Source organism: Plutella xylostella, chromosome Z (genome assembly GCF_932276165.1).
Source record: "Plutella xylostella chromosome Z, ilPluXylo3.1, whole genome shotgun sequence".
Classification (NCBI taxonomy): Eukaryota; Metazoa; Arthropoda; class Insecta; order Lepidoptera; family Plutellidae; genus Plutella; species Plutella xylostella.
In genome coordinates, this window is record NC_064012.1 from 985159 (window position 1) to 1005705 (window position 20547).

The 20547-nt window shown below is 38.2% G+C and overlaps 2 protein-coding genes across 3 annotated transcripts; one reads left to right on the top strand and one right to left on the bottom strand.

Annotated features, from left to right (window-relative positions):
- Positions 1-787: 787 nt before the first annotated feature.
- LOC105394382 (palmitoyltransferase ZDHHC3) lies at positions 788-13338 on the top strand. Of its 2 annotated transcripts, XM_038122263.2 has the most exons (7): positions 788-1035; positions 1804-1837; positions 4694-4871; positions 7659-7850; positions 10592-10813; positions 11484-11696; positions 13123-13338. In XM_038122263.2, exons 3-7 carry the CDS (start codon positions 4731-4733, stop codon positions 13291-13293), a joined length of 939 nt encoding a protein of 312 aa, XP_037978191.1. In that variant the 5' UTR covers positions 788-1035; positions 1804-1837; positions 4694-4730; the 3' UTR covers positions 13294-13338. The 2 variants fall into 2 exon arrangements, with proteins under 2 accessions (XP_037978191.1, XP_037978190.1); XM_038122262.2 differs by lacking the exon at positions 1804-1837 and having other exon boundaries at positions 789-1035.
- Positions 13339-13956: 618 nt separating this feature from the next.
- LOC119694819 lies at positions 13957-19050 on the bottom strand. The gene is made up of 4 exons (XM_038122087.2): positions 18862-19050; positions 15391-15443; positions 14465-14803; positions 13957-14141 (listed from the first exon to the last, which is right to left on the bottom strand). Exons 1-4 carry the CDS (start codon positions 18877-18879, stop codon positions 14093-14095), a joined length of 459 nt encoding a protein of 152 aa, XP_037978015.2. The 5' UTR covers positions 18880-19050; the 3' UTR covers positions 13957-14092.
- Between the last annotated feature and the right edge of the window lie 1497 nt (positions 19051-20547).

Here is a 20547-nt window from a genome sequence, read left to right on the forward strand (position 1 = left end):
ATTTCACCTATAAAATGCAGCAACTATCATGCTTCCTTCTTTATTAAAAAGCATAAAAACTTGAGTGTTAATGATATTATGACGTGCTATAAAAAGTTCTTCATTGTAGGGGAGTATTTAATTGGCTTACCTTTCTTAGTCATTGAAATGAGGTGACGATAAACCATTAGTTAGGTAGGATAGTGCTAAAAATCAAAGGCCAAAAAAGTTTCTTATGCCAAAACTAGATCTAATTCCATGCGTATCACATGAGACTTCATCGTCAATCAGCACTATCTTCGAGAAAAATGTCCTTGTTTACATCATACCACCAGACCAGACACAATATAAAACGAGTACTAGGTATTTACTTAGTTAATATTTTATTGTTTAAAAATTAACGTAAATTTATTTAAATTTGATCATCACATTATCAGATATTATTATATTTACATACCTAATACATAATAATATTGTACAGACTGTAATAAATATTAATGTGTTAAATATAAATACCTACAATCATAAAATACCCTATATTGTACGAAAATAAGGTATACCTGGCAGCACTGGTACTACAACAATCAATATTGAAACGCAGTGAAATCGTTTGTTGAAAACGTCGTATGCCAGAGACATTTTAGCTATTTTGAAACACGGATAAATTGATAAAACAATTAATTAAAATGTTCATAGAAACGCAACCTCAAATAGTAAAAAAAAAACGTTTTTTAAATATAAATATTTTTTTGCTGAAAGGAAATAATATAATCTTTAATAATATTCTATTTTTATTTTTATTCATAGCAACACTGTCCAATTCCGTATGACAGCAAGAAAAGCACAAAATGACTTCGGTGGCCCGAATATTGATTTTAAATTAAATAATACCCTTTAAGCCTTAAATTTTAGATTATTGTTGTGATTTTAGCTAGTAGTTAGTGCAGTGGACACAGATTTTAGTAGACCCTAAGTCTTGCAACATATACTTAAGTTACCAAGCTTCAACTTGTATCCTCGTAACAAGTTTCAGTAATCATTTACCATTACGAACAGGTGAGTTATGTACCTTTTCATATTCATTAGATTTCCAATAACCTTTGAGGTCAATGTATTGAACACACAATCACAATAAACACATAACCTATCAGAACACTGCAAAAAGAACAACTAACTAAAGAATCCTGTAACTCTATGTGATTCTATTTAGAACATCTTAGAGTATTGCTACCTATAATTATTATTATGATCAAAATGATTCCTTGGCATGTTTATTGTTTTAATATCAAATCAATATCTCAGTTGTATTGATAGAAAAAATGATCTTAAACATATTAGATGTACAGACTGTGTCAAAGAAACCTGACCCCTGCTCAGACTGACAATGCTACCTAAGAAAAGTCTGGTTTCTCTGGCCCATTGTGAACCATTTCATAATTTCTCCAATAGTTGAAAACAGTAGGTCAAACTCACCATTTACCACTTCACTTGCATGGGTTTATACTTACATTATACATTTATTCTTACATGATACACTAGTACTTAATATATAGTTTAGCTGTTTACATATTGCTTATTTAACCCCCTTTGCAAACCACAATTATTAGAAATAGCAAATTTTGTTTGTTCCTAAATCTAACTCAGTATGTCTTGCAATGTTTTGTTTAAAAAAATATTCCTAATACAATCCCTGGTAGGTTTCCTAAATGGGTGTGTGCTACTGAGCAATACTAATTGCAACTGGAGACTGTGGATGTCCAGCTCATAAATAACAAATTCTTTCATGAATATCTAATTAACTAAGTATCAATATATTTGGCACAGATCTTGCAAAACATCATGACGCACCCCTATTTTGGTAAGTGCTATCCATATTATGTGTGCGTTAAAACATGTTTGTTGTCTTGCAATGAATAATAATGCATTTCAAATGATTGAAGTATCTTATTGCTATTGTGATGCTCTCATCCAGCTAACACTTCATGAACATTTCTTTCTGTACTTTAAAAGATTCTCTTCACTTCTTGGAACTACATAAAATGTGGTAGAGTAATAAATCAACTTAAAAGCATATTGAGCAATGTTTTTATACGGGTTTTAAACTAAACTTCTTACTCTAGGAACTAAAGAGATAGTGGAGCTTAGGTAGGTACTGCATAAGTGCAATAATGTTTTCATAACATTGCACTTAGTACAAATTGTGGGGCAATTTTAAAATTATTTGAAGGTTGATGCTTTCAATTGAATAATGGCCCTTCTTGGTGGCTCGTGATTGCAATGCTTGTATCGCTATCAATTGCAGCGTAGTGCCCCTGACAGAGAGAATTCAATGACTCACACGGAACTCACTCAAAGCATAACAAGTCTTCCTCAATGCATTTGCATATGTTATAGGTAGCTCACTTTAAAAACCTTTTTTTATTTTTTTGTATGTATACACTGTAATTTTTGATATGTTTAGTAGTACAACCCAGTAGCATCATGAAAAATGTTAGCCTTGAGGCCTAATCTTTGACTGTACCGTGACGGCATGTATTGTGTTGTAGCTATTTTTTAAATTCCATCTTATAATGTTTTAATAATATGCATTCGAAATTTTATGGCATGTTTAGTTCTGGGCATGCTGACTTCCAAGTCAACTCAGCCTGTTATTTTGAATTATTGAAATAAAGCATCTAATAACATCTTTATCACTATCATAGGTAAAAGTTATAATAATTATATTATAATTCATACAACTTGAAATATCTTTTAATTATTCACTCTGCATAGCACTTTTTGTCAAATTTATCTACTTTACCGAGAATTTTACAAGGCTATGGTTGCAAATGGTTTGAAACTATGTATATCCTATAATAAATACCCTTGGTTGTTTAGTTAGTGGTACATAATTACAAAAACTCATAAACTATTTTATTCATAATTTATTTGTAACTAAATGAAAGGGTTAAAACATAAAAATACCGAAATGCAAAATACATTCTTGCGAAGTTTTAGTCCAACACAAAACAAAATGCAAAAATTTTGCTGTGGCGACAACACTTGGGCTTATTTTTAGAACACTGATTGCATCAAGTTGGTAGTTTCTAGTTCAGAGTGAGGTCGTGAGCGTGGAGCCCCCTCGGGAGGGGGGGTCCGCCCGGAGCCTCCACTCTACCTACCTACTTGGGTATATGTGTCTCTATTACATCGCGATACAGTCGCGGTTACTGTAGCAGCTTCGCAATATTTCATATTTGTGGAGCAGTCGACCCTTGTGAAAATTGTTGTGTCGGAAAATTAAATAACAACCAAAATAGTCGCGACGTCCCCCCAGTAGGTTTTTAATTTTATTTTTGGGGTTTCGGACGTGTTTGTTTTTTTATGCACGACAAATATACACCCTGTAACGATGTTATAATCAGTGCTTACTTTATGCTCTTCTCTGGTTTATAAGTCTGCCTTATCCGAATTTTTAAAGAAAATCCAGTCTAGTGATCCTTATAGATTAAAAAAAACCCTACTAATGCCGGTTGATTATATATGTGTATATCGATACATTCACAGGGCATAGGTTAACGGCAGGCAGAATGAAACCATTTCTACGGCGCTATTGTTCTTTTACGTGAGTGCAGCACTCCTCGCTAATCGATACTGAAATAGCACACCGAGACCGGCTACATATCGTTCAATACACCATTTTCACGGTATTCGTAACTGGGATTAACAACTACAAATATACAAATACATTCAGCCAGATAAGTCCGTAGGTTTGTTAGTTCAGGCGCATTTACATTCAGCAGGCATATATCTGTATGACGTCACAGCCGGCCTACCGCCTAAATAATTCCGTTTCTACCGTTTGAACATTCGCGTTATGAATAAACGATACAATACAATACGTGGATAGGTAGTGTAGGTACGACGAAGCCTAGCCGGTACGATGCAGGGGGATCGATAATGTGATGATTACATGCTTCGACGGCGACAACCACTTCGGAAATTGCCGTCTCCTTGGATGATTATGACGTCCTATAACTGTATTATATAGTTATGACTGTTTAAGGTATGGTCACCCTTCCTAAACCATACCTTTGAGTTTGAAGCGTTACATTGAAGATATACAGAACCTTTCATAGATAATAAAGATTCAATTAGCTAGTGTATCGACCAAAATGTGAATCTATTTAACGAATATTAAATAGCCATCAACGTTTGGTATCGATATTGCGTAGTAATACAAAAAAACTAAATGGAAAATGGTATTATAAATCACTTTGACTGTCTTAAATAAAATCTGAAATATTATACTACAGGTAGACCAATCAATCCAATTCATACCTTTATGTACCTTTAGGTAAACTAAAAGCAATTATTATCTACCGTACATTTATATACATTTGTATTTCGATGCCCAGGTATCGCACATCAGTTATGAAAAAGATTGAAAGCTTAATGCGTTGGATGCAGAAAAAAACCCGGGCATCCAACAGTAGTATTGAAAATAATTGGCATCTCCCGCGTACCATGGCTAAACTAATATTGACAGAGTGCCTATCAAAGTGTAGCACCCAGATAGAAACAGTTCCCCCTGATGCAGCCCCGGGCATCAACTAACAAGCTGGCTCACAATAAAACCAATCGGCACAACAGGCTCTTAATCCGCAATCATTGCCGAGTGGTTGCAGCTCTAGTGTTTTCATTGTTTCACGTTGCACGCGTGCGCTGTTCGCAGACACAAATTGGACGTGGAGCGTGGTGGCGCGGACCCGATGACCCGTGAGTTCTACGACAGTTCCGAGGAAGATGACATGGACAGCCCGTACCAGGTGGACGCCGAGGCCGCGGTGCTGACGCGCCCGCCCCGCGACATGCACAACAAATGCTGCGGCGGCAAGGCTTGGTGCATAAAGGTGAGTTGCTAGCTTTGTGTTTGAATGTTTTAGTTTAGTTTGCAGAATTAGGGTTTCGTAAGTTTGAACGACCTATTTGTTTATTTTTGTATGCTGCCGTGTTCCTCCCAAATTGATGAACAGACTTTGGTTAAGTTTATTTTTTTAAGAATAAGCTTTTTTTGGCGATTGTATTTTGTGTGTTATTTCTAATTCTATAAATGCTTTCATATTTTGGTGTTTACTTTGTTTTGATTTTCTAATAATAAAATCTATTGTACGGCCATGGTTAAACAATGATCGCTTCAGATTAACTTCGATTATATACCTCTAAATAAGATACCTATCAATATTTTTTAGAGTTATCAGAGGACAGTCCAAGTTATTCTAGGCTTCATCGGAATCTCTATTTCACTGTAAAGACCTCCGTCGCTTGAAGGGGCGGTGGAGCCCGCGAACTATATTTTGCAGTGTCGGACACTTGCCACGCTGAACTCGACTCAGTTTCGATGCGGTAAGGGCATTATTCGCATGGCATCGCCTTGACACGGGTTCCGCTCATCTGGCATAATCTTTATTGACCAAAACTCATTTCGCATAACTCGTATGGTCTAAACTTTTTTGGCCGAACCATCACTTTGCCAAGACTTATGTGGCATAAGGCTCGTTTCGTCTAAAACTCTTTAGGCACAATCTTTAAACACCTAAGTTTCGTTTGCTCAAATTTATGTTCGTCTAAACCTATGTATAATCTTGTTTCTCCTAATGTTATCTTAATAAATAATATATTAAGTATGTAGTAAATGTACAAATTGTGGTATTTTTCTCCTACATCCCGAAAATCACGATATTGTATGATCAAAAAATCGAAAGTTAACGACCAATATAATTATTACAAACCCCATGAGATCGAAACCTAAAAATAGGTGCGACGACGAGCAAAGCGAGGAGGAGCGTGTTAGGTGCACATGTTCATCAAAACCAAAGCGGAGCGCAGCGAAGCGGAGCGGAGCGTTTTCCAAACAGCGGAAACAATACAAGGCACCAGTTTGCGCTATGTAGGGAGACGCTCCGTCAAAGTTAAAGCCAAACGAATATTATTACTTTGTATAAACCTATGCCATAGCATTATTAGGCTATTCAAGATTTGGCCATACCATTATTAGGCTAAACAATGTTATGCGAAATAACTTTTTACTAAACGAGATTTATGCCATACGATTTTCGGCGTAACGAGACTTTGACCAAACGTTACTATGCAATACGAGATTAGGCAAAAAAATCTTATGCCAAAAAAGGTAGAACCCCTTGACACAATAGAGAGGTCGCGGTAAGGGCTAGGCTTCTGCATTTTTCCTGCAAATTGAAATATTTCCATCTCCATTCCGATCCATTTCAAGAATAAATACATTTGCTATGCAAGTGAGCTTATTTAAAATCCAATAGTTGAATATTTGAACCTCGTGAAGGTGTCGGTAACCAAATAAAAGTCGCGTGTGAAATGTGTTTACATGGATTTTAAATTATAGTGCTTTGCGAGTGTGCGATAGCGGTACCTGGCTACACCATGGCATTTCATGCTATTATTTAGTGTTTTTTTATGGATCTAGACAAATAATGGTACATTTTTTACATTTTAACCACATTCACATGTTTATAGATGTATCTACCTACCTATTATTATTTATTGTTATAGATACACCAACAGCACACATATTATTACAGTTTTAAAGATAGGTTGAAAAAAATATCTATGTAAGTATTTCATACATACTAATACACACATATTCCAGTTCCAGTATCACTCAAGTAAATTAATCAATAAAGGTCTTAATTGGTTTTATTGAGAGTGTATCGTAAAAAGCTTCCAACAGAGTTGAGACCTGAAAGCTGCTACAAAACAAATGAATATAAACTGCACATAGCACACAATACGGCAAAGTGAATTGCATTGATTTAAATGGGTATTAAAAAGGCTTTTAAATATCTACCTGGCTGGGTAGGTAGAGGTTTTTATACTAACAATAATTTGATTGTTTGTTTGTATTGAATAAGCTCTGAGGCAACCACACGTTTTCGAAAATAAAAGTTGTTATTATAATTATCGGGACTTTAGCGTGAGTTCTATATATTTTTTATCCCGGAATTCCCATCCCATTCCCGGAAATCCGTTGCGATGCGTAGCTTGCGCGGGAAAGGTGCAATTTGGCGGTGTATGTTAAGTATCGTGACGACGACGCGTCAACGTAAAGACGACACCAATATTACTATGGACTTCATTTGGGAACTAGTGACGCTCAAGGACACATCCCCTGCTGCAAGCTCTTGTCGTCCACCGCCAATTTGCACCCTTACTGACCTCTATAGATGGCCCAGAGGTCTTGCTCAACTTGGCGAACTATATTGCGCTTTGCGTTTGATTATTTTTAGATATAAGACTTAAAGACCCCGCGGCACGGGTCTGTTATCGATATCGACGAACTGCTTTAGTACGCGGTTCACCAATCACTATCTCGATAACGGTGCCATGCAACGGGGACAGACGCACTTGTTTCTGTTGCAAAATATAAGCGTTGTCTCTACATCAAAGGTTGTCTGTAAGAAATCGCTTGAAGCGATAAGACCGGCATTTGTACATATGTGTTAGATTTAGTTTCTTTGTAATTTTGACCATATTTTTTTTTTAATAAATAAAGAATATCTTATCTTATCAATGCATCAAGTCCTTCACTACATATTGACGTTTCACCTCCTGGACATTGTCTCTACACCAATGCATCAAGTATTAAACCATACTCTCCACTCCAGGACATATGCGGCATAATCTGCGCGATGCTCACCTGGTTCCTGATTCTGTACGCGGAGTTCGTGGTGACGATGGTGATGCTGGTGCCGCACGCGGCTCGTCACCCGCTGTACAGCTGGGCCAACATGGCGCTGTTCCAGACGCTGGCCTTCCTCGCCTTCGCCTCGCATCTGCGCACCATGTTCACTGACCCGGTGAGTGTGTTCTGTGGCTATACGGTCGAATGGCGTAGTGGTTAGTGGCCCTGACTGCTATGCCGAAGGTCCCGGGTTCGATTCCCGGCTGGGGCAGATATTTGTTTAAAGACAGATATTTGTACTCGGGTCTTGGGTGTTGATATTTATATTTAATATGTATATATCTATGTATTTGTGTAAATATATCACCTGTCCGATATCCATAACACAGGCTCTGCCTAGCTTGGGGTCGGATGGCCGTGTCTGAGATGTCCCCACATATTTATTTATTTATTTATACGCTGGAGCGGCTAGATCCACTGCTCCATGGATCCCTGATGTCAGACTGTTGTGTGACTGAAGGTATAGTGCCTGTAGTTTATGACCAAGTTGTCGTGAGGTACAGGTCACTATAATTATATCATGTAGTTTAGAAAACGGGTTGCTTCACCCGGTGAGGATTGTTGAGGAATTTGGGAGGATTCAGCGGTCATATACTTACCTAATCAATGCTTTTAAAAAACTTGAACACGGTTATAAAAATGCAAAGCATAGCCCGTAATAGTCCTTAATACAGATTGTCTGTTTTAATGATGATGGAGACAAGTTACACGTGACATTACTTTGTGACACGTCGATAACATTTTTACTTTACGAAACTACATCGCATTCAGAAAGTGCCTTTCAATATATATTTTTATTATCAAAACAAGTAAATCCGCTTAGTAACCAACATCCGGCCAGATACCGGATACAATAAAAGACGAAAATATTAGGACATTATTTAATTATTACACCGAAACAAAACATAAATTTACCACCAAAACAATGTATGCGTGAAAATTATTCAAATAAGATTTAGTATTCAATATTCATAGTGCACTAGAGGCAGATTATGGTGAATGAAGACCAACTTCTCTGCGTTAACAGGCAACAAACGGTTTCGCTTCTCCTCATAAATAAGTCCAGCTTCGGAAAAAAGTCTTTCGCTGTAAACACTGCTACATGGTGCTGAAAGATAAATTCTGACAAATTTTCTGTGACAAAGCCATTTTCGTATTTATGTGTCATACATAACCTCAAACAATACACTCGCTATAGCTCGACAACTTCGTGCGCGACCCTCCTTGCGGGGTGACAGACGCGGAGGGGACGAGGTACCTAAGACGACAGCGGGTAGCGGGATAGGTAGCGGGGAAGGACAACGCGTGCACTGCACGTCATTATTACGGCAGTCTCGGCCGAGCAGTCGAGGCGGCCACATGTGTTGTAAAATCTGTCATAATCTGAGTTCGACGCACAAGAGACCACTGATCCTGAGACCATTAGTCTTAGGATGAGTGTTGAGGCCAGAACCGCCACAATTCTTGGAATATTTTCCTTTTGAATTTTAATAATCATATTATTATCTATGATTCGTCAATAAAATAACGTCAAAAACAACAAATCGTATAATTTCGCAAATAGATGAAATCGCATTATAAAACTACGTCGGAGTTCAAGAAGATTTTGAGTTTACCTTGCTTTATAATTAGGTTTACTAAATTTATTCGTTTAATCGAAACGTCAAATCGTCACTTGAAATGTTGGCAGTTTGCGTGGAATCTGTGGACGGTGCATATTAAAAAATAAAAAGGTTAGGTGGGTAGTCGGTTGAGAGGGGACGGACTGTAATTCTGATTTGAATTATAGAACGGGTCGGTTATGCACCTTCCGCAGAGATCACAACGTTTCGCTATCAAAGTTAATCGAACTGTATCAAGTGCATCCTCGTGTATTTTGTAACATTGATCTGTAATTCCGAATAAATCGAGTGGGTACTACCTATCTGTGCCTTTATTTCTGGGGTGTGATGATGAATGGCGATACCAACGACCTGGCTGATCGAATCATGGACCAACCACCGCTAGCTCGTGCCCACTCCCCGACAACTATATAATCTTCGAGGGTTTCCTGTAGAACCGTGTGCCGAATCTTGGTTTGGCCGAGGTTTGGTAGAATGCAAAATCTGCTTACTCCCGAGTAACTGGTAGTTTACTCGTGAGTAAAAAGTTACTCGAGCTTGGTCGAATCCACCCTAAATAATGAAACTAGTTTTTATTGATCAACATAATTTACTCTTACATTACGTCACAAATAGTGACACGTTATCGCGAGATTTATCCGGGGACACTTTTCTCCGTGTGTAAAATGTCGTGCTACCTCGCCCCCGCCACTTCTTTCACCCCGCAAGGAGGGTCGCGCACGAAGTTGTCAAGCTATAGCTGCACTTCACAAGAGATAACTCGACCATTTCAAATTGAACATCACACTCTATTGATCCGCTATCAAATTTGACACCTTTAAACAAAATTGTGTTATACTTGTTTAACAATACCACAGGAATCGATCTAGATGGCGCTGTTTACTTACCAACACACTCGGATCGGACCGAGCCAACACAATTACTCGCAACGAGAATGACCAGGTGTGTCAAAAAGTACACTATAGGTGCACAAGATGGTTCTGCTGAAACAATATCGAACGGCCGGATATCCGGCGGCCGGTTATCCGGCCATCCGGCCAGAAGGGCAGCCGGATAACCGGCATCCGGTATCCGGCCAAACAGCTATCCGTTTCATCTCTAATAATTATGTAGTTATGCGAAAGACACGTCACTATTACAATCTGGGATTATGAAACATTTACTTCAAACCTTGATCAACAAGCCCTAAAGAACCCACCACATATCACAACTAAACCCCCCTTTCCACCCACAGGGCGCCGTACCGAAAGGCAACGCGACCAAAGAGGTGATCAAGCAGATGACTTTCCGCGAAGGCCAGGTCATCTTCAAGTGCACCAAATGCTGCAGCATCAAGCCCGAGCGCGCGCACCACTGCTCGGTCTGCCAGCGCTGCATCAGGAAGATGGACCACCACTGCCCCTGGGTCAACAACTGCGTCGGCGAGAACAACCAGAAGTATTTTGTGCTGTTCACTGTGAGTATGGATGGTGGCAGGCTTGCTGATTCAATTTACACGGGAGCTGAGATTAATGGGATGTGTGCTATTGTGTACAAAGATTCTACTCGAGAGAGCCTCATGAGCTTTGACCCTGTCAAATAGAACAGATTTTGTTTAGGGGTCAGAAGCTGGTAAATTGCAAAAGCCTTTTTGATAGACAGTCCATCCGTATAACATCACAGAAGGAATATTTGTTACAAGACATTTTATGGAAAAAGTACAGCTTGAACTTTCTAAATCTAAACTACCCTAATACTGCTCTGAACTTTAGTGGCACTATCATGGCAATGGTTGATGGCTGCAAAATTCATTACCATTTTATCCAACCATCACTATATTCAATTTCATATTTTGAGGAAACACTACTACTTACTATACCCAGTTATAGTACTAGCGTTTATATGTTTTAAAATTGCATTTAATCCTATCTCTCCTTCAATTACTTATTTCCATATATTTATTTATTTCAATCACCTTACTGTACACAGAAACATAGTAAAAATACATAACAAATAAAAAAAACTTGAGCAAATACTTAGTGCTAAATATCCATTAATATAAACTTTAAAATTGTATTTAATATCTACCTTTACTCATTACTTATTTCTACGTATCTAAACATTAAACATTCCCATCTCCCCCACAGTTCTACATCGCGGCCATCTCCATCCACTCGCTGACGCTATCCGTGTGCCAGCTGGTAACCTGCATCCGTGAAGAGTGGCGCGAGTGTGGAGCCTACTCGCCGCCGGCCACGGTGGTGCTGCTGCTGTTCCTCATAGCCGAGGCGCTGCTGTTCGCGATATTCACCGCGGTCATGCTGGCTACCCAGCTGCACGCCATATGGCATGATGAGACGGTGAGGGGGTTTTGTTATTTTGAATATTCAGCCCCAGTTTCACCAAACTCGGTTAGATCATAACCTGGGATTAGTGGTTGACTTTTCACACATCTGTCTAGAATTTAATATGAACATGACGTATAATTGATGAAGTAATCCCTAGTTATGATCTAAATGAGTATGATGAAACTGGAGGTAAAAGCTTCGCGTTTTAGATAAAGTAAAAAAAACTTGACGACCGAATGGCGTAGTGGTTAGTGACCTGACTACTGAGCCGATGGTCCCGGGTTCGATTCCCGGCTGGGGCAGATATTTGTTTAAACACAGATATTTGTTCTCGGGTCTTGGATGTGCCCGTATAATGGCAATAGGCCCGCCCCCTATTACATTGGGACTAACATAACACTCTGGCGAAAAGTGGGTGCAGCAATGCACCTCTGCCTACCCCGCAAGGGAGTACATTAGTACAAGGCGTGAGTGCGTGTGTAAAAAAAACTTCGATATGCAAAGATCCTCACAATAGGCGAACCTGTGTCGTGATGTACACATATTAACAAAAACAATATTATGAAGATGTAAGGTTTAATAAATAAATATATATTCTATTGGAATCAAATAGGTAACGCCATCTGTGATTGGTTTAGAAAGTACCAGGAAGAGCCTATTCAAAGGGTCTCCAACAACACGTATTACAATGCTGTTTTAGTACAAGTGAACAGTCATAGATGGCGCTCGCTGCACGGAAATCGATACTTTTTATATTGTAACGAAATAAAGACTGACTGACTTGTACAGTGCTCCAAAATTGATAATGCGCATAGAAATCTTTGACAGATCGGTTGTTTTCGATTATGTGACACATAATATTGACTCCTATTTCTTTCGAACAAGGTGCAAAATGCTAGTGTTTTTTTTAAGGCTCTTACGATTTAATGATTCGGGTGTGAAGATCTGCATGTGCATTATTAATTTTGGACAAGTGTACGCGTATTGGCTACAATATGATATTTTTAATTTCAAATAACTGTTGGTTTCTCCCAATCTGGAAAAGAAGTAAACCAGCCTTTATGGTTTAAAAAATATTTAGCGTAAATCGTCCATTTATAAGCTCTTGTACATAATTAGAATGAAAAATCTTAGTTAAAGAAGAAGAATTTACAGTGTATATGGCGAAAATGCACACATTGCACTTTATGATTCGGCCAGATAAGTTAATTTGTTTCATAAAATAATATAGATTTCTATACTTACATAGACATTCACGTTTAGTACTAATAGGGTAGACACACTATATTACTTAGGTTCATCATCATCATCTTAGATTCTGAAATCCAGAGGGGTTAGGTGCACAAAGATATGGCGTAGGGGCCAAGCCGTTCAGTAAGATCAAGCCGTTCAGTAGGCCTTAATTATAATAGCTATAAATCTTGTATATTGTCCGCAGGGTATCGAACAGCTGAAGAAGGAGAAGGCCAAGGAGCAGGCTCGCTGGGTGCGCAAGTCGCGCTGGAAGAGCATACAGAACGTGTTCGGCCGCTTCTCCATCTTCTGGCTGTCCCCCTTCACGCAGCCCTCGCCCAAAACCAAGCTAGACAGTTTCCTCTACAGTGTATGAATCAAATCTCTATTTATCACAAAATACATTTTAAGTTTTAAACTGTGGGGTGTTTTATTTGATTCCATTCCAGTAGTTGTTTGGTCGATGTATGTTTGCGTGTTTAAGATAAGGATTTGTAATGATGATTGGCGAAAATTATGGAAATATTTACGAAAACATTGATATATGTACTTACTTTACACAAAAAATTGGTAGCTCTAAAACACTGATGAGTAAGGTTCACTTCAACGCCTTGGTGAGGTCTGGATTCCATTGCAGGGTGCCGACATAGGTTTGTAAACATGGATAGTACACAATATACTGCCAGTTTCATTCAGTTACGTTCATACTATTTATACATACAACCTGTCAAAATCGTATGAAATTGTACCAGAAGGTACCAGACATCTGGCAGTTAAGGCTGGCAGGGCATGTAGAACAGAAATTCAACACAGTATTATTTAGCAGATTTTATTAGAACACATTTGTACAGAAAATCAACAAACAGTTTGTACGTAACTAAATAATAAAGTATAAATTCATTTAACTTAACAAACAACAACATTTTAACAAAAGAAAATAAATCTACCTAAGCACTCATTTATTAAATGAATGGATTTAACAAGAAAGATAGACTAGCTAGAGAATAAATTATATTTAACAATATTTTAACAGTCTATGTATTGGTTAGTACCTAGTACTCTAGCAATGAACTTTTGTTATTCAGAGTCTTATAGACGGAGACAAACGAAAGTTCTTACTGTATCAGAGCAAATTGCACTTTATTTGGCATACAATAGAGAAGTTAATCGTTCGTTTATGGCTTCTTTTCTTCTGATTGTCCGTCGTCTTCTACGCTGTAATCTCTGAAAAATAGATAAAGTTAAGAAATCAATAAAAGCTTCAATCATAAACTCATATAAGTTGGAACCGTAATGTTCTTTCATAAGAATCATAAGTACCTAGTTATTTCAGGTAATGAGTACTAAGTAAGTATGTTTCTATTCCGTGTTTTATACGTTTTTTACATATGACGGTATAGGTAGGTCGGTATACTGGTATACGACTCATACAAGTGACATAATCAGTATCAAAATGTTTTTTTTTATTCAAAGGAGATATCTTACGGCATATGTCTATTTCCAAACAGCACCGGAACCTCGAAACCACAACCAACTAAACCACTCACTCATCATCCTCATCCGGATACAAGTCCGCCACGTCCGCGTGCGACACCCGACGGAACAGCGGGATGTGGCGGTGTCCGGGCAGCTCCACCATGTCGGGGATGTCCGGCACGTCCAGCGGCACGTCCGGCAGGAAGTCCGGGATGGGCATGGAGGGGCTGCCTTCATCGTGGAGATGCATGTGGTGGAAATGCTCGTGCTCCTCCGAGGGAGCCCCGAGATGCAGCGGCTCCGGAGGCTCGCGATGCGTGTGGTGGTGGTGCACCGTCTTGTACACCGTGTGCGTGTGCTTTATCTTCTTCACTTTGTACGGCACGTGGATTACCACTTTCTTGGTGCGCCTGTGGGGGAAAAGAGATTTAAATAGTGGTTGGTTAAATTAAATTTGCCCTTCTTCTTCTTCTATCGTGTAAATGCAATAAGCTAACTTCCTTCCTAATTTGCCCTTTATAGGTTAGACTGGTTAGAGGATATTTTTATTGAAATGCAAAAAAATGGGTGTCTACAGTTCGCTTTACTAGATCAAGTATTGAGGAAGATTCGAGATAAACGTCTGCTTCGAATCTACACTTTAGACTAAAACTCAAAGCGATTTTAATGTTTGGAGATTGCCAGAATAAATTTTATAAATAATAAGTAATTTATTAATTTTTTAAATTTAATAAATTTTAAATGTCCATCTGAGATTTATAAATAAGCGTCTTGTGTCTAAGCGTGGATATCTCGATAGATTATCTCCGTAGCTCCGATATAGACGTCATACTTGTAATATAAGTTGATCTAGTCTAGATAGTTAGGTAGTTATTACTTGGTAGTTATTAATATGTAAAACACATAAACCTATAAAAGTATGTGGTAGGTAAATGCAAATATAAAAAAGAAATAAACGAAATCTAAGAAAGCGGTTCATAGATAAATAATACATTACCCCTCTGCTGCCATGATCATCATTAGAAGAACCAATGCCAGGGACAAAAGTACCTGAAACAAGTATTACAGTATAATGAAACAAGTATATCAGTAGTACTACCTACTTAAAAGTATAGATTTCACACATAATAAGATAAATCTGCATTCCCAGATGGCAAATCGTAATAACTTACGCTGAAAATTACGTATATTGAAGGGAAACCTATGTAGCAAAACTCTGTGTTCACTCGGTATCCCAAACCTACCCTAAGTGCGAAGGATTTCGTTGCAGTCCAGCAGTGGGAAAATTCAAATTCAATAATTATTTAATAAACCATTCAAGTTTATAATGTTGAACATCGAGAGTGAGCGAGCGGTGATTGACACCGCCGCCGCCGCCCCCGCGCCCCCCGCGCCCCCCGCGCCCCCCGGGTCGCCCTGTCGGGGGCGCTGGCTCACCTGCCGCCGCTAATTACACCCTCTATACATAATTACTATACAATCACAGCCATTTTGAAAAACATGACGTCTTGATCGTGTGAAAAATTTACCATCATAAATCTTTGTAGTTAGATGTAACGTACAGAAAATAACTTTCGCTAAGTATGCCGCTGTTTCTTTGTTTAAACATATTGTAGAGATGGAAGGTATTTAATTATCTATTATCAAGGCCGTTATTACCTACTTTGTGTGAATTATTAAGTTTTTTGTTTGTTAATAGTAAGATTGCTTTATCAGCATGGTGGTAGAGTGGTGGGTATGTAATTGCGGTTTAATTTGTATTAAAAAACTAATAATGAGTTTATTGAACTATCTCATGAATAGCTAAGTAGGTATAACTGCTGTAGCATCAAAGTGCTTAGGTAAAGTACTACACTTATCTCACCGAAGTTTCTAGTATTCTATCAGCTTTTACCTCCAAGCACCGAGCATTCCTCCCGATAACGCGAGAAACTCCCACACTCGCCCGTTCGGGGCCGATAAATATGTTAATACACGCGTAGGTACCTACTTAAGTGGATAAATGAAAAATATAAACAAAACAAAAACAATGATTCTCTCCGGACGTGGTTCTAGGAACAGCAGTAACAATTTAAGTACGGGCCCGAGTGCCGGCGGCTTAACGACCGCGCCAGATACCCGCCCGATTAGTCGTCGTCGTCCCAATAACGACTTGTCATTAATTTGTTAAGGATCCCTGGAGGGTCACTCTGGCTCACATATTTATACCTACGAAGATTCGGAAAGGTGCTGCGATAACTGCCACTCTATTAGAAGACCTAGCACGGCGCGCAAGGCTAGATTTCCGTGGCACTTGCTCTCGCAGCCGCCCGATGTGAGATTGTCTCGTCTTTGCGTGCACGACTTGCACCCCGTGCTTAGCCTTCTGGTTGTTTCAAACTTAAAGATCGCAAGACAGCTCTCGTTCGTTCGTCTTTTGTAAAGCGAGAGTGATCCTCGCAGCCCTCGGTCTACGAATGACATATAGGATATACTGTTTCATTGCTCTCGTGATTGATACGTGTGTCCTGCGCAGACGCAGGTAACTGTAAACTGCCGTAGTTTATTTACGACGTGTATTTTGAGATACTACGAGTGTAATAAATTTTAAAATAGTTCGAATTTATGTTTATAACTTACGAGTTTTGTTATGCTTTTATTTTCAATCCATCAAACTGTTTATAGTATAACATAGGCTGGGCACATCCAAAATCAATAACTTACCCTCCCCCTTCGACCTATATGTCAGTGTAACTTGGTATACTTAACCATCAGATCGATGAAGTACCTAGTATTTTTCTGCTAAACCCGATAGGCTGCAATTATCAATTACAACCATTTTTCAATTAGCACTATTCTAATTGTGATCTGTCTTCACAGACTTAAATATTCATTAATCAGTCTCTGAATGGATGAAAAAACTATATATTTTCTTGCATTCCACACGGTTAACAATGTTGAGATGCGAAACATTTCTTCTGTTGTAAATGTTAGAAACAATGTTGAAGTGTTAACGTCATTGTGATGCCTCGGATGCTGAATTATTACTGAACTAAAAGCAGGAATCAGCATTTATATTATACAAAAAAATGGACTAATGCCTTGAAATTTTAAGAAAACAATTTTTATTAAGGAGTGATTGGGAATTAATATCTTAGACTTTTTTGGTAACAAAACATCGATTTCATGTTCGGTCCTTATTTGACAATAACGGTGATAAAGTAGCTACCAAAGATACCACTTCCATCAGTGATTATGATTACCTATTAGATCATACATACACCGATCGATTTCTCTAGAACACTTCGTTATTGATTGGAAGGATCGAGAAATTCGTGGCAATTGTATGTTTATCTGTGGACACGCTATTGTTTTTGTTTCCCCGAGTTCGGAAGTAGCGTGAGCGGCGCAGGCGCACACAGCTGCGTATTTACGCAACCGCTGATCAGAACTGAATATTCTGCACTGCAATGCAATGCTTTGCCGAAGCCGTAACGAAACGACACAACCACGACATCTGTCTGGCTGATCCTTTCAACACGGTGATATACTGTAGTACAGCTCTAGTATATGTCACCAACGCCAGAAGAAATAGGAAACAAGTGAAATAATTGATATGCAAATCAATCGTAGTCTGTTGCTTATAATAAATAAATGACAGGTTTTAGACACTTTCACATAAGCTTCCCATAATTATATAATTCATCACAATCGCCTTTGTTTTGTGTAATTTTATTGCAAAGTGTTTATAAGGTGTCGGTGACTAACACTAAAAGGTGGACAACACTAATCATATCGCTATTGGCCATTCAATTGAAAAATATGTTACTGCGGTAGTAAAGTGGATTATTGTACCAGTTTAGAACTGCTTCCCTTTATAGAATAGTCAGCTGCGAACAAATCAGTGCGCCCACTGTTATCGATTATGGGCCTGTTACGTAGCTATGTACATAACGACATAGGCACATAAGTAAATACATGCCTGTTATGTATTGCACGGTTCATGTATCAAGGTAAACACAATTGTAAACAAGTCGCGCTTCAGTTCTCTGTACACACAGGTCCTTTGCTTAGCATTCATTACATAAGTCATTGGTAGACCCTATATATACCTACTATGCCTAGTTTGGATAGGAAGTGTTATATTACTGGTAAATAATGGTTGTTTAATTATTAGGGCAAACTATTTTTTTACTGTAGACTATTAAAGTTAGTTTTGTACAACACAATGAATGCAAGCTTAATGTTGGATTACCTTAAGTAGTTATCTTAATAAAAATCTCGCTTTGCCTTGTTGATGTAAGTAATAATATAGTTTATTCTGAAAATTTTATCGCTCTCCAAATCAATTGAAAACTAGTAATAAGAAACAAAACAAACACAATCCACAGCCTCAGCTTAAACTTTAAACATAATAATAGTTCCCAGAACAATACGCTGCGTGAAAAAAAACATAATGACAGTTTATCTTAAGCTCGCAAAAACTTACCGTAGCACGAGAATCCATAATCGCAGATCTATTGTCGATCAACAATGTTGTGAAAAGCGGCTCTCAACATATGTAAGTCGAGGAGAAAAACCCCTTTGGAAGCGTGCGAAGGTTGCACAAAAAGCCAGTGACTGGTGGTTCCCGCCTTTTCGCGAAAATCGTAGCGCGATTCCCACAGCAAAACGCGAAAGTAATGCGGCCGGTTGGACGAACAGATTGACAATGAAAGCAGTTAGTGCAGCCATTACTTTTATATGCCATAGTCGAAAGCAGCCGCGATCATCCATCTTGGATCTGCAGCCCATCCCTCTACTGTTGCGGCCTCGTAACTGATGCTACAAAAATACTAATATTATAAGTTTTTTTTTGTAGATGTACCATGATGTTGGGGTTGTCCATTCTATTGTATTTTATCGATGTATCTATCCTACTGAAAAGCGGGTGAAATCTCAAATTACATTCAAATAATAACATCACATTGAAGTCATCGTTTCCTAAAATCTACAAGCCCCTGGGGGCAGTCTTATCTGTCCAATAATTGATTAAAGAAAACAATTTAGAGTGTACACTACATACCTATAAAGGCGAGCCCTCTAGATTTCTGGACCGTAGATATATAAAATATACACATGAGAGCTTTATCATATACCTCCGGTATATAGGTACGGTTGTTTGTAGTTGTATTAGGAAGGCTGAGACAAGAGTTGCTTCTTGGCCTGTCTCCAGTTTTGGATTTGTATTGGCCGATATTGATGGGTTAGTTCCTGAGCTTCTATCTTATACTTATCATAAAACGTGAGTTTACACTTGACCCAGGTGACTCCTTGGATACTAGATGTAACATGTTATCCGATCACACTAGCACGAGTACTTTTTGACGATGTAAATACATACTAATACATAGTGGAGTCAATGTACTATTATCAGCATTATTTAAGTAGCTTTTGTCAAATAAATGTTTCTTTCTTTCTTTTAACTCGTAGCTTAATTTAAGAAGCAAGTGTAAAATGGCATGATGGTATAATGACATTCAGCAGTCGTCGTAGCTCGTAGCATGGTTGCTACGAGATTTGTATTTAGTACTAAAGAATTCAACGCGCGGTTAAAAGAAAGTTCTTTTCAATATTTTGTTTTGATCTTGCTTCATTGTTACTTTAAGTTTTGGTTTGTGTTTATTTCATTGCTAATTATTTTAAAGTAATTATAATATGGTTTATCATTGTACTATGAGGCACAGTATTCGTACTTACAGATTGCAAGAAATTTATCTGAGCGGCGTATATGGAATCTACAGTCAAAATATAGGAAGTCCTGGTAAGTATGTAAGTAATTAAAGGCTGGCCATGCTTTATATTTTTTTCTACAAATATACGCTTGCACTGGAATGGTGGAAAGACTTATCACTTTGTAACTAAAATTAATATTGCATTATTAATATTACAATATTGCATATCCATAAACAAACTTTGCGCTGAATTCTAGGTACATTAACCATCATCACCATCGTAAGAACCAAGTAACAAGCTTTCTGATATGTCCAAATAAGTAGTATTTTATGGTTGCACTTTCGATTAAATGATGATGAGTCCGCCAGCGCCTCGGCACGCCACAATAGCTCGTTACATTTCAATACAATGCACACGAGCTCCTAACAAACAAACTTAAATCCTTTATTACTCTTTCACT

Bases quoted from the DNA above. Each gene is read 5' to 3' on its own strand.
- LOC105394382 (XM_038122263.2), top strand. From the start codon at position 4,731: ATGACCCGTGAGTTCTACGACAGTTCCGAGGAAGATGACATGGACAGC. The intron at 4,872-7,658 runs GTGAGTTGCTAG...TCTCCACTCCAG, and splicing joins GCAAGGCTTGGTGCATAAAG to GACATATGCGGCATAATCTG. The intron at 7,851-10,591 runs GTGAGTGTGTTC...TTCCACCCACAG, and splicing joins GCACCATGTTCACTGACCCG to GGCGCCGTACCGAAAGGCAA.
- LOC119694819 (XM_038122087.2), bottom strand. The intron at 14,804-15,390 runs GTAATGTATTAT...TTTCCCCCACAG, and splicing joins ATGATCATGGCAGCAGAGGG to GCGCACCAAGAAAGTGGTAA. The intron at 14,142-14,464 runs GTGAGTGGTTTA...TCTATTTTTCAG, and splicing joins TATCCGGATGAGGATGATGA to AGATTACAGCGTAGAAGACG.